Source organism: Battus philenor, unplaced genomic scaffold (genome assembly GCF_028537555.1).
Source record: "Battus philenor isolate CCGP_79_NKW_IND1 unplaced genomic scaffold, ilBatPhil1.0.hap1 SCAF_23, whole genome shotgun sequence".
Classification (NCBI taxonomy): domain Eukaryota; kingdom Metazoa; phylum Arthropoda; class Insecta; order Lepidoptera; family Papilionidae; genus Battus; species Battus philenor.
The window spans coordinates 6,544,131-6,558,629 of record NW_027181686.1 but is presented as its reverse complement, the minus strand read 5'-3'; the positions used below and the strand labels follow the sequence as shown (position 1 = coordinate 6,558,629).

Sequence of the window (14,499 nt, the reverse complement as noted above, 5' to 3'; positions counted from 1 at the left end):
ATATTTTCGATTTTCAAAAACGGTCATTACAAACAAGACATCGCGTCTTTGACATAAGCGTTCCATTATACTAAGTCATATCAATATTTGTTATGGTACTTGATAAGCAGCCGCAAATAAAACTAGATTCAAATACTGCGTCTTCCTTAAATAATAAAGAAATACCAAGTTTTAGTAGAATAATTCCGCCCAGATTTGTTTTCTTCGCAGAAGGTATCTCTGTTTGATTATTATTTTAATAACCATTTGTAGGTAACTTCGTTGTACCAAGGTTTAATTTAACCAAGGCTAGTAGTTTTTGCAGTAAACTTAATCGAAATTAAATCTATTAATATTAATTGCTGAAAATTTTAGTTAATGTCATTAAAATGGTTATAATGTAACAAGCAATGTATTTGCTTGTTTCACTTTAGACGTAATAGAGACAATATAGACCAAATAACTGTCAACTTCAAATAAAACATAAATTGTCATTGCCGTTTCTTAGGTATTTCTCAGTGAATTCTTGTGATAATTGCAGGCATAAAACTAAAGCTAGATATTTCTTTATTTATATCAAACATTATTGCAGAATAAATATAATGGGAAAAACTGGTGTTGTTGCTTTTATTAAAGATTTTTATAACGATCCCTTTAAATGGTAAGTATACATAACCTATATTGAAACGTGATTATTTATCTAAAATCTTATTGTAGTATTGTATACTAGTACATAAATTTATATAATTAAATTATCAACAATATGTACAATAGAACAATACAACATGCTATTTAAACATTTGACGTAGTTTTCATTTCCTGCGTAGTAATTAATTTTATTGATGTATTTGTTATACCATAGTATTCTGTCACTTCTAAATGTGAAATGTCAAGGAAATTCATAAATTATTGCTTGGAATAAAATCAAGTAATTTTATTTAAATTATGCAAATAAATTATTATTGCATAAATCTCCTTTTGGTTTTTTTTCATGGTTGCGTGTTTCATGTAAGTTGATTTTAATTTTTTTATATATAATCATAAATAATAATTGCAAAATTTATTATCATTGTATATAATTTATTACACAGTATCCCGTTACTTCATTGTGATTATAAAAATTGTAAAGATTAATAACAATAAGTTAGTAATTTTACATTACCAAATAATCACTAATTTTTTTTTATCTTAAAATTGACTGTTTGGATGATATGTATTTTGGATGATGTGAATTATCACAAACATTTCTAAAATTTTTCACAAGTGTACAATTCAAAACTAACTTTTATTCAAGAACTAATGATGATTTGGAGAATAAGCATGTTATGTGATTAAATTACTTTAGGTTAGATTGAAGTCTTCAATGTAAAAATGTCCATTTCATATAATGATTGAATTCTTCTTTATCTTTTGGGTGGAGACCAAAAATTATAATCAGAGTATATTATACATGTTGATGTCAAGTTCACAATTTTTCAGGCATTTTCTTGTGTTTGTTTTGTATGATTGATTGAATACTGATGCCATTATTAGATAAACCTTTTGAGAGCATTAAGTGTAACACAATAAATGATTTCCTTTAGATGGAAGATAGGGACTTAATATAGATGTGTACATCCCACTTCAGTTATAGAATTTATAGTAAGAGACAAAAGATATAATTTTGTATTATTATGTTATGAAAGACAATATGATTAATTTTGCCCATTCTTGATGCTTGACTTAAAATGCACTATGTTCCAAGGTACAAGTTTAAATTGCAACATTCCCATACTGAAAACATAATTTATGAATCTATATAATATTGCATTGTACCTTGTGTGATTCTATAAATGTCTTACATATGATGCATTGTTTTAAATTATAATATCTTTAAAAAAAATTCTGTGAAAATTTACAAAATCAAAATCTCGGTTTTAAATGTATGCCTGCTAATAATATTGTATTATAGTTTATTAATTTACCTTATCCAAAATATAAATAATATAATAATATAAAAAATAAAAATAATAAATAATAGGGAATAAGCTAATATTATTAGTAATGCTATTATTAGTGTTTAGACAGAAGTCTAAACACTAAAAATAGCATTACAAATTAGATGAAATGTGAATGTGGTAACAAAATTTAGCGGAAAAACCACCTTTGAATAAAATTCAATAACACTTAGTGAATAAATTAATTGCGTCTTGAAGATTATGACCAATGTTAAAACATGTATTTCAATAATTTCTAAGTTTTTCTGTTTACTTATGCCTCCTACTAAAGTGTAAGTAAAAAAATAACCTAAAATTTTTGTGATTATGTTTATATTTACTCATACTTTATATCTTTATTTAATTAACACTTTTACCAGTAACATTGCTTATTCATAATTACAGATTGCACATGTAAAATATCTAGTCGGTGTAAAACAAGATATTAAACACTAAATTTATTATACAAAGTTGTTTATTATACATGATCTTTGATTAGGGTATACACATATTTCAAACAACAATAGTCATATTTACATGGTTTAAATTTGTATTGCATGCACATTGCAATAATTGAACTATTATTTATTTTTTTATCCTTGTGCTAAAAAATGTGTTATTAAATAAACTTTAGTAATGTATTCTGCAAATTTGTGTTAGATTACCCACTATGTCAAATAATTACTACATGAGTGCTTGTGAAGGGGTAGGTCAAGTATAGGTAATTGGCCACAGGTGTGAAAGTTTTAGAGGTGATTCGGTGTCAATCAATGTATGGTACATCCTATCTAAAAATCAATACTTTAAAAATATTAAACAATGTAATGAAAGTCCAGTACGAAAAAGTGTTTTCAATATTTGGAATGCTATGTAATAAAATAATTATTGTTTACTATCTGTCCCCGTAGACTGTACTGGCAGGAATTGTTAACCTTTTTATGCTATTCCAATAAAATGTTTTTTTTTTAAGTAATATGGTTATAATTAAACTTCAAACAAAACCCAAATTTAAATATAGGAATATAACAATAAATACTGTAGGAATTTAATGTTTTGGCATAGACATAAAAAAGAAACTTTTGATTTGCTTTAAAATAATGTATAATGTAAAAAATTACAAAATGATTAGCTTTTAATTTTTTTTTTAATTGTCAAAATTCACTTATGACATTATTATTAATTTTCTACATATTATCTGTAAAGAAATACATAACAAAACTCTTATTTATGTGGTAGATTTATATGTACATAAATAAATGAAGAGATTGATCCAAGTGGTTTTAAAAAGACAAAATGTCATAGATTATATATATTATAGATTTGCATATTAAGATTTTTGAAAACAAAAAAATCTAAACATTAAAGATTAATCTGTTATGAAACATATTTATCCATAGACACTTAACCACAACATTTGATATGCGTTTTTTTTTTATACATCTTTCTTATCTTTCAGGTCAGTCGTGAAGAGCGTCGGTTTTTTTACCGTTGGCATAGTAATTGCCAGTGAGTGTACTGGTTTAGAAGTGATGCCGGCAGTTCCGCAATAAAATAAATTTACCTCAAAAGTTTAAATTTTTAAGAAAAGTCATAATGATAATTTATTTACTTATTACGTTTATGCTCGCAAGTGCAGCTTGCGAAGATCAAAAGAAACCAAACTTCGTTGTTATTTTGACGGATGATCAAGATGTAGTGCTTGGTGGCATGGTTAGTAGCAACAGTTAATTAAGAAATAAATAATGTAAAACTATATATTGTTGTTTTATTTATTCTTCTTTTCAGAACCCAATGAAGAATGTTGACCGATTTATCAGCGATAAAGGAGTCACCTTTACAAATGCTGTAAGTTGAAACGTATTTAATGTTTTTATCTACAAATATTTTGCCTTTATTTCGTCCTGTGTTTTACAAATAGCATATTCAAACTTATATAAATCAAAAATTATGAAAAAAATGTCCAAACCAGTGCATATTGCTATACCTTTTGATATACAACACTGTTATTTCTATTGTTTGGTACAAAATAAATAGTGTCTATATTCATTCTAAACGATAACAGGCGTCGTACAATTGGCCATATAAACATAGATTTTTGAAGATTAATGTCGCAAATACTCAATGACTGCCCTTGCGATTACAAAGTATTATGAAAGTTAATTTATAGCGTGAACAAGGGAAATACGAATCTATTTAAATAACATGCATATTTACACAACTATGCAACGAATTTACGGTTAAGTGGAGTGACCGCAAATGTCTAAATATTTATCCAGTTACAATTATATAATGTACCGACGTAGCTGGATGAATTGTTCGTTTGAAGTGGCAGTTGGGGCACATCGTGCAACCGATGGACGTTGGTACCGAAATGTTCTAAAGTGGCAACAACAAGCCGGTAGACGCGGCTAGTGTAGGCTTCCCACTGGGTATACCGTCATAGTAAAGGTAATAGGAATCCGCTAGATGCAGACAGCGAGACCGCTCATGGAGGTGATATTTGGGGGAGACCTATGCCTTTCAATGGGCGTTTATCGGCTTATTTGCTAACCATAGCGATCATGCATATTATTGAAATTAATTTTTTAATGACATACATTGTATTACTTAAATGTTTTCATTATTGTTAGACCAGATTAAAATAATGAAACTAATCTAAAACATGAACTGTAGTTTGCACAGATTTGTAATGTGCTATGTTATAATTAAGCTATTGATGTTTGGGTATTAGCAAAAGGCGACTTAATAACTAAACAAGGAACTGTCTGATGATTCATTAAACTGAATCGTACCGGTATTTATTATTAAAGTCATTTCTTTAAACTATGCCCTTACTGTTAGAAAAAGATCTCATTGGATTTGTTTGGAATAACAATATAGTTTTATTCTTTTATGGCATCTGACAAACTGGAATGATCATGCAATGTAATCTCTTTAATAATATACTTTGATATTATTAAAGAGTGCTTTGATTATACTCAAAATTTTTTAGAGGGAAAGTATCTACATAAACCAATTAAAAATGGTGTATTGATACATAAATTCGTTAGGAGTAGAAAATCTTTAATTCAAACTATGTGATACTGGAGTAAAACTGCATATCCGTTCCATACAATAAGATTGTATTCACAAATATACGTGTAACTTAAACACCCGCGGGAATATTATAAGGGGTTCCGGTTCGCGCGGCATATCGTATGGCACGCAATTTGTTGTGGTGACGTTTGACAAAGGTAGAACACCTTGTTGTGTATGTCAATCGAAAAAGTTGTTCAAAAACCATCATTAATAGCTTGCCGTTAGTACTGGCACGCGGGTTAACAGTTGAGAGATGTTCTAGTGCGGCAACTAAATCTCAATATTTAAATCATTTACCCTTTGCTGTAGTAAGCTAAAGCAATCTCATGGTTTGGCGGCCTTTTAGACCTTTGAAATAGTAGTCTTATCTTATTTGTGTTAGATGTCGACGCTGTTAGCCGTGTGGACCTGTTACAGGTTCGTTGGTCACGATGTTAAAATAAAATTTAATTTCTTCTTCTGGTATAGGTGTGACTTAGGTACACTGTTTTTTGTACCTCCGTCTGTTGGGGGGGGGGGGGGGGAGGCTGTTCCGTAGCTGTTGCAGCTTGCCCTGCATCTGTAGCTAACGGTTTTAAAGTGTTCTTCTTTCTGGCGGCCTTCTTACATTGGCGTCTAGTCCGCGTGATGCCTTAAGTAGACAGCCTCTCTGCTCTTTGGATGCGGCGCTTGATACCTTTCGGCGTCAGTTCGAATATTGTAGTATGTACCGACCAGAGCCGGGGCTCCCCCAGGGTCTCGCAATCTTCGCTACCTTAGAGGTCGTCTCAGAATATTTACCCTCTGCGTCCTGCCGCCTCGACCCCGCAAAATCTGCAAATTGCACATGAGCAGACTCTCCCTAGAGTCCGGTCCAAAAATAAATGTAGCAGTATGTTCTAAAATAATATACAAACTAATATATGTGATGTTTTCAGTACGTGTCGTCGCCAATATGCTGTCCAAGCCGCGCTAGTTTTCTAACTGGTATGTACGTACACAATCACCTGACGGTGAATAACAGCCTAAGTGGGGGCTGCTACGGTCGCTCGTGGAGGAACTTGGAACATAGGACCTTCGCAGCCGCCTTGCGTAGCGCTGGCTACAACACTTTCTACGCTGGAAAGTATTTAAACGAGGTTAGACATTAAATATGTATAGAACATATTTTTGGTAGTAGGTAGACCACATAGCAGACAGAAGTCCTCTAGTGGGAGGAGACCAATAGGCGACATGTGCATCGTAGAACGTTTATTCACATGACCTGGACAGACGGTTCTCAATTCGCAAGCACATTCAGGACCAAGAAAGTTTTGACTACATAAAGCCGATGCATCTTTAATTTTTTTATTGTAACTTAATCAACCACGCCTTTTAATTTCTTTATTTACTAAAACATTAAGCTCTGTAGGCACAAATTTTCACAAAACATTCAATTGCAGGTTAAAATGTTTTTAAAAGATTAAACTTGGGTCTGCACACTTCGACCGATATCCGTGCGGTTCTGTACTGCTTTCATAATTAATATTTCATATCACCCTATAACTGGTTATGCGCATTTGTAAACATTAGTTTTAGTTTTCAAACTGTTCAGATAGAGATTGCTTTAAATTATCCGTAAATGCTGGTTGATTGATTATATAGGTGTAAGTTTGAATGAATGAATATTTAGCTCGTTTGTGAGGGAAAAGCTTTACAGCTTTCACACGTACTCCAAATCACTCTGTATGAAGTAATTGCTCTAAAATATGTTACATATTTTCTATTGGAATGCGACGGGCTAATAACTCCTGGCTGTATAAAGTCTGCAGGGGCGGATCTTAAACGATAAATTATTTTAATATGAAGAAAATATCGATTTTTAAAAACGCTTTTTCTTAATATATTAACATTACGTCGTTTATTATTGCTGTATTATGTACCATATATAATTGACAGCAAATGATATATAGGTTCACTCGTCCCAGGTTTGCCCAATAAGGAAAAACATTAAAATTAGTAAATTTTCACGTCTTTATTATATCAAAATTTACAACTGTAAAGTAAACCTATGACTAAAATATAAAAATAAATTCTATCTAGGGCATAGTTGACTTTTACACCTATAACCAATCCACCAACCTATAACTTCGAAAAAATTTTGTATTTGTATTAATTCCAATAATATAAGCTTAACAATGTAATGACGTTCTCGTAGTACGGAGTGCAGGCAGCGGGAGGGCCGGAGGTAGTTCCGCCTGGTTGGTCGGAGTGGCACGGTCTGGTCGGGAACTCTGTATACTACAACTACACGATATCCAACAATGGCGTACCAACGCATTCCACAGATTTGTACCTGACTGACATTATTGTAAGTGTTAAACAAAAAAACAAAGGCATTTATCGCATTCATTATTTTCATACATTTACAGATTGCAGAGAAGTAGCAAGACGAGATTAGCCCTGCGGTAGAGAACTGAAATTTGCGATTTTAGGTTGCGGGTTCGATTCGCGGCGTACAATCTTGCATGGTTCACGACTCGTGAATTAATTATATAGGATTTCCACCGTTCTAAAACAAATTTTGAGTTGTTAACTACCAAAACCGAAAATTCACATTCATAAAGCGATAAACATACAGACAACGAATTTCCATATTTATAAGAAACAAAACTCTACATTTTTCGGGGATGGCTAATAATTACATTTCTATATATAGGTGTATATGTATCTAAATGAGGAATGATAGGCCAGCGGTATAGAACTGAGATCCCCCCCCTGCCAAGCGGGGCGATTATGGGATATTCCACATAGATAATTTTGGTGGAGGCCTATGTCCATGCAGTGAGTATATATGGAATGAAACTAGAACGACGATTTCGTTCACTAGATCGTAGTATAAGTTCAAGTATTAAGTTAGGTATATTTATTTCACATGGGGACTGCATTGCAATGCACACTAACAACAGGAGAAGTAAAATAATTGTGTTAAATTTTTAATGTTACAGTACACATATTTTGTGTTTTTTTTAATATAATTTTCCAATAAATAAAATATAAATCTTATTATATTTGTATATATTGTGTCTCATAGATTTCTTTTTCAATCGTCCAGTCAGAAGCTGTTTCCAGAAGAGAATCAGGCTTTTGTTGTATTTTTATATTTAAACCTTCCGGTGATATAATGATGTGGATTATTAGATAAAACTGTCCAAAATATGACTGTATTGATTAGAGTATATGTACACATTTGCAGCGCAAACTTAAAACTAATAGTTGCCAACCTAACAATATAAGTAAGTACAGTTGTGCCAATTTAATATAATAAAGGTTGCGTTCTAATACCAACACCTAACAAGGTGACACGGAAATTCTTCCCAGACGCCATCTCAGCTTACCGTGCACTCCGTAGCATCGAACAGGACACGGTCTTGGCCCAGATACTCACGGGGCACGGGGGATTTTCAAAGTACCTTCACAGGTCTAAGCTCAAGAAGAGTCCCTCGTGCTTCTGTGAGCCGGTGGTGCACCAGACTGTGGTACATCTGGTGCCCAACTGTTCCGCTTTCGGAGAACTCCGATGTGATTCCAAGCTCCTGCTAGGAAAAAAAATTAGTGAGGACAACATCGCTTCACTGATAAACGGTGACAAAGACAGACCTGCGTTCCTTAAATGTTGCAGAGTGATAAATAGGGACGTAATTAATAGGAATAAAGGTGAAAATACTACAGGTCGGGTGAGAAATTGATGGAATAGAAAAAAAACACTAATGTGAAATAATGCTAAAATAAACAAACAGAATGTAAATATGTAAAAATTGTGAAAGTAAATAAGTATATAGTAATAGAATATATATTGTAATATAATAAGATTGATGCCTTGTCCCATAAATATGATAGGGGAGAACGAAAAGCCCCCAATAGCAAGGGATATTTGAAAAAAAAAAGGTATATAGGTACAGCATTTTAGCAAAACAACGTATACACCTTATAGTAGATACATACACAAAGTTAAATAAGTTATCTAATATTTGTTTATTTAATACAATAGTATTAAGTTATATAAATTTTGATGTATTTTTTTATTTTGTGCATTAAAAAAATTAAATTACAGAGAGACCTCGGCGTTAGTTACATTGAAAACCAAACGGAATCGCAGCCGTTTCTAATGGTTCTGGCACCGCCTGCTCCTCATCAGCCTTTTACCCCTGCGCCTAGACATAAAGGTGTCTTCAGCAATGTCACCGCAGTCAGGAATCCCAACTTTAATATCGCCGCAAAGGTAATATTTGTATTTTATTATTATTACTAAGTTTTTTATAGCGAACAGCAAATAAATAGCAACTTCATAAAAAATTGCTATAAGAAGTATAGTGATATATTTAAGAGGTTCTCAGACGTCATGGACCACTTTAAATTTTAGCTAGTTACGTTGGATCTCCTGCAGTTAACCTTTTCTACTATATTACCAAAACCAAAAAAGTGACAATTGATTATATCTGCCTACATTTCTGATAGATTACATAAAGCCAAAATTTTTGTTTTGATTATGAAATGTAAACTGCCTCTTTTTTTTAAAGCCAACGTTGACCCTCAATTCGTGGACCCTTAGGAACACATGTTTTTTTGTTAGTTTTTCCACCAAACGCACAAGGAAAAAATTTCGTTAATATATAATAACTATTGCTTCATTTTCATTCATTTTTAACCAGATATAAACTATTGTGGTAGGTTCAAACTTTCATTATGTTATGTTCATCGAACAGAGTCAGGACATTTTATAAGAGGCCATCAAAGTACGCTACAGTATGCTTACTTTTATCGAAAAATGTTGTTATGTGCTCGATTTAGCAAAATTGGTGAACTAATATGTTGGTAATTTGTCTCTGAATGATTAATAGGAATAAAATAATTGTAATATAAGACGGGCTACCAATCTATCTTTTGTACTAAAGTGAAAGTTACCGATGGTTATCGTTGGGCGTTAACAATTGTAATGAAATTTAAAGATTCGTTTACATGTCTACTTTTTTAAAACGTGACAAAGTAACGATAATTGTTTTTTTTTTATTATTCAGAGATATATAATTTTTGGGCATGTTGAGTTCATAGTGTTCATGTTATGGTCCAAAATATGCATTTTTCGTTTTACGGCTATCAATCAACAAAAGCAAGAGAACCTTACAATACAAACGACAGATGTAAACTGTCATTCCATCCCCATGAAACCGCATCTTTATTTCATCACTATAAATGTTTGGGAGACGTCCTATAGCTGAAATGATGATTAATGTGAACTGTGTCTTATAATTTAAATAATATTAAGACTAGAAATATTGCTGTAAACATATAACCATTAATATGTTCGTTTTTTCTTAACCTACCTATTCATGTTTTTATCGGAAACCTTTTTATATTTAGGACAAACATTGGTTAATTACGATGCCACCATCTCCTCTGCCTGAGGAGATGATGCCTGAGCTGGACAGGGTTTACCGTTCACGCTGGGAGTCGCTGCTGGCGGTCGACGAAATGGTGGCCGACGTCGTCGGTACTTTGGATCGACAGTCGCTGTTAGATAACACCTACGTCATCTACACTTCTGATAATGGTTACCACATAGGTATAAATGCTACAATTATATTGATATTATAAAGTAAAAAAGAGCGGTGAACTATTTACAATATTGATAAAAGTAAAATTGTTGAAAAGTTATATATGTGTCCTTGCTACGTAAAAATAACGAAATCATATCAAATCTCTTAATTGTTGAAATTAAAATATTGGAATCTAAACATTTTAACTTTGGTTGTTAAAAAATAATTATTGAAGATAGACAAATATTTGAAGTCTTGTAAGTCACACATAGAATAAAACTCTTAAACATTAGATGTTATAATGACATCTATAATATATGAATAAATATTAATGTAAGTCGTTATAGATGTATTCTAAGCTTTACTATGAAAGGAATAGGATTAATTATTTAATGCAGTACTTGTGAAATTTAAACTGTTCCGGAATTCCAAATATTTTTTCTATATATCTATAATAGACCTTATTGCTAGCTTATTTTCATTATTTAATTCAGGCCAATTGATAATAAATAAAACTCTACAGCTTCCACAGTAGAATCTAAATACCTACAGGACCATCATACCACGTCTTCCGACGGTCTTCCGGCAACGGACGAAAAGCTTTTCGATATGCCCACGTGACTATGTGAACTCTTATTAACATGGGTGCATAAAGCCATGGAATTTTATAAATATAACCATTCCGTCTTGAACTAATCGGCTTACTTCACCAAAATGGCTTGAAATCCATTAGGATTGAAAACATTCCCTACCCCTTAAGTTGTAATGAGTGTAATGCCTCCAAAAAGGGAACACCACAAAACTATTTAATTATAAACACCGCATTCCATTGCCAATCATTCTGAATTGGAACAATATAAAAAATGGCAAATTTCAGACGCCATTTACATTACTAAAGTTCACATTAGTTAGAAAATAAATATTATATTTATTGCCTAATACAAAATTTTAATTTTTTTAATAGGGCAATTCGCGCAGGTATATGACAAGAGGCAACCCTACGAGACAGATACAAAAGTACCCCTCATAATAAAAGGTCCGGGAATCAAACAAAACGTCAAAAACGAACAGCCTGTTATAAACATAGACTTGGCACCGACTATACTCACTCTAGCGGGTGTGAAGCCTTCCAGATTGATGGACGGCAGGCCGATAAACTTTACAGATGAAGCCAAAGGTGAAAGGACAATGCTAGTGGAGTATTACGGAGAAGCTAAAGATGGTACAGTTGATACAGAATGTCCTTGGTATTATGACAACGGAAACCTTGCTGTAAGTATATATTACATATAACAAACAATTTAACTACACGAAATCGTAATAAACATTACACATAGTAAACTTATAAAACTAGTTAAAAATCATCAGTTATTTTAAATTTTATTTATATTTTTACACTAAACTTTCATTCTTCTAAAGAAATGAAAACATTTACCTAAAATTCGAATTTGAGATAAAGACATTCTATGAGCAATGCATAGATTTTAACAATAAGATCTCAGATAATAGTGTTAATGATATCTCATAGCTACACATGTACAAGTAATTAACACAAGCTACGTAGAACCTTGCCTGTATAGAATTAAGGTCAATTTTCACATGGCATCCGAAGTTGTTTATAAAAGTAAAAAGTGTCCATTGGTCGAGATATAAACGTTCGAAAAGTTTCGATATATGCCGTTTGTTGATTGGCCAATTCAAAAAAGTCGACGAACTTTTTAGAGCTTGATTGGTTCGTTGATTTTATTCGTTATTTGTAGCGCGACATGAAAAGAAGAACATCTTGAAAGCGAAGTTCAACCAACTAAGAAGGGCTTCTGTGAATATCTGTGAAAAGTGTATAAACAGTTTGACCAATCTCAAAGCGTCTTTTATTTGATAATTACAGTACATTGTATCGTTTCCAACCGCCAATCTACGTACCTACCTATACGTAATAACATTCGGAAAGAATAATTAGAAGATTGATAGATTTGTAGGGGTAACATTACATCATCATCAGCGGCGCATCGAAAAGGGGAATTCCACACAAATATAATTGTTCACATACTTTGATATAATTATGGGCGGAGCTCGAATGAATATACACACTTCTACTTCCGGATTCGAAGAAAGAATGTTATGTATGCCTCCGTGCTATTTCGATGTTAATTATATGCAATATGACAAAAATATATATTGTGCAGCTGTTTTTTTTTCGCCTATTCTCAGGTCTAATAATTTTATCATTCAAACAGATAGTTCACTCGTCATGATGAATAATAAATGCTTATACTACAATATTTCGAATAAAGAATTATGTTTATATTTTAATCTATATTGAATGAATGCATATTCATCGCGTTGTTTATTGTGATATCTTTCAAAAATGTCCGACAAACTATGTTTCACTGATAAATATATTAACAAGGTGAAGTTTATTGTCTCTTTCGAAAACCAAGTAAAGAAATTTATCTTATCTCGCCTATTTGGATTAATGATTTTTTTTTGTTCAGAAGTGCTTTCCGTAGTTAGCTAACACTTTATTTTTTCATAATTATGCATCCGAATATCTGATTTCCGACCTGTCATGTCATTCCAATAACTTCATTACGTTTTTTTTTAGCAATGCCACCCACAATACGATTGCAAATGTCAAGACTCTAGAAATAATACATTCGGTTGTTTGAGACACATGGCTACGAGAATTAATATGAAATATTGTTTGTTCGCCGATGACGAGGTAAGTTGTTTGTATATTGTATTTAATGGAACGATCGGTATTTGCATTTCGCTAATTTTACGGTGGAACAATAATAATAATTATTCAAACCAGTAATTTGTTTCGATTTCACAGGAACTGACTTAGATTATATAAATTTAAGTATTGAAATAATTCGGCAATCAATCGGAGCCGAAAATAATCGTAGAAAGAGCTGCAGTTTGGCCACCCCTGCAATATAACAACAAAATTTATAATACATTTATAACAAAATATATAACATATTATAAGCATGATGCATATTTATCTAAATAAAAACAAGTGTTAACGAAATAGGTGTATAGTGCCATAGGAAAGGTGGGTACTCAGAAAAAGAGCATGATCACCTCTGCTACGAAGTCATGATACTCACCCCCCCCCCCCTTTCACCATGCTCTTACCTAAGGCGCGGTACAGCTGTTACAGTAGCAGTTTAAGACAATAATGGTTTTTTTGTATTCTGATGTGCATAAGAAAAAGAGATGTTTTGCCTTTTTTTACTAACTCTAGGCATAGTATTTGACCTGTCCCGCCTGTTAAGTAATAGCGAGGTCTAAAACGTTAAATGCTTGTCTAGAAGAAACCTCGTTAGCTGAAACCAACGATTCCGCTAGGTTTTTGAAGCCTGGTTTATTGGTAGTCGCACTAAAAAGTAGATTGATGGAATTTCGAATATCGTGAATCCGTGCGTCACACTCCTTAACAAATATATGAAAAAAGCAAAACTTTCCTGTTAACGATTTTTAATTTTTAATGTTTCAGAGCTTCACAGAGATATACGACTTGGCGAGTGATCCATACGAACTGGAAAATATTGCAAATAGAGTTCTACCCTCCGTGAAACATTGGTACAAACTCACATTAGCCCGGATGCTGGCTTGCAGAGGAAGTAACAACTGTGACAATCCACTAGAAACACCCACTTTTATATTTTAATATCGTTAAACAATTTATTAATTAATTTAAATCATTGTCTAATATGTTCATTTTAAAATAATTAACTTTATACTGAATTTAAAAGTTATGTAAAATTCAAATTGATGTAGATATTTTAATGTCATGTGCAAGAATCGTTGCTTCGATACAATTATAAAATATCATTAGATGATTCAAGCGTCAAACGTTTTAGTATAAGTAAATATATTTAGAAAAGCAAATTGTGTTGTTAATT

At 32.2% G+C, this 14,499-nt stretch overlaps 1 protein-coding gene across 2 annotated transcripts; it reads left to right on the top strand.

The window, feature by feature from the left end:
• Window positions 1-445: 445 nt before the first annotated feature.
• Window positions 446-14,484, top strand: LOC137924077 (N-acetylglucosamine-6-sulfatase-like). Of its 2 annotated transcripts, none has more exons than XM_068767396.1 (10): window positions 446-640; window positions 3,412-3,665; window positions 3,741-3,800; window positions 5,951-6,151; window positions 7,210-7,362; window positions 9,106-9,273; window positions 10,413-10,614; window positions 11,553-11,860; window positions 13,194-13,310; window positions 14,091-14,484. In XM_068767396.1, the coding sequence occupies exons 2-10, from the start codon at window positions 3,549-3,551 to the stop codon at window positions 14,262-14,264; spliced, it is 1,500 nt and encodes a 499-aa protein (XP_068623497.1). In that variant the 5' UTR covers window positions 446-640; window positions 3,412-3,548; the 3' UTR covers window positions 14,265-14,484. The 2 variants fall into 2 exon arrangements, with proteins under 2 accessions (XP_068623497.1, XP_068623498.1); XM_068767397.1 differs by lacking the exon at window positions 446-640 and adding an exon at window positions 856-987.
• Window positions 14,485-14,499: the final 15 nt, after the last annotated feature.

Excerpts from the sequence above, each read along its gene's own strand:
- LOC137924077 (XM_068767396.1), top strand. The coding sequence starts at position 3,549 with ATGATAATTTATTTACTTATTACGTTTATGCTCGCAAGTGCAGCTTGC. Across the intron at positions 3,801-5,950 it reads GAGTCACCTTTACAAATGCT|TACGTGTCGTCGCCAATATG; the intron begins GTAAGTTGAAAC and ends TGATGTTTTCAG. Across the intron at positions 11,861-13,193 it reads ATGACAACGGAAACCTTGCT|CAATGCCACCCACAATACGA; the intron begins GTAAGTATATAT and ends GTTTTTTTTTAG.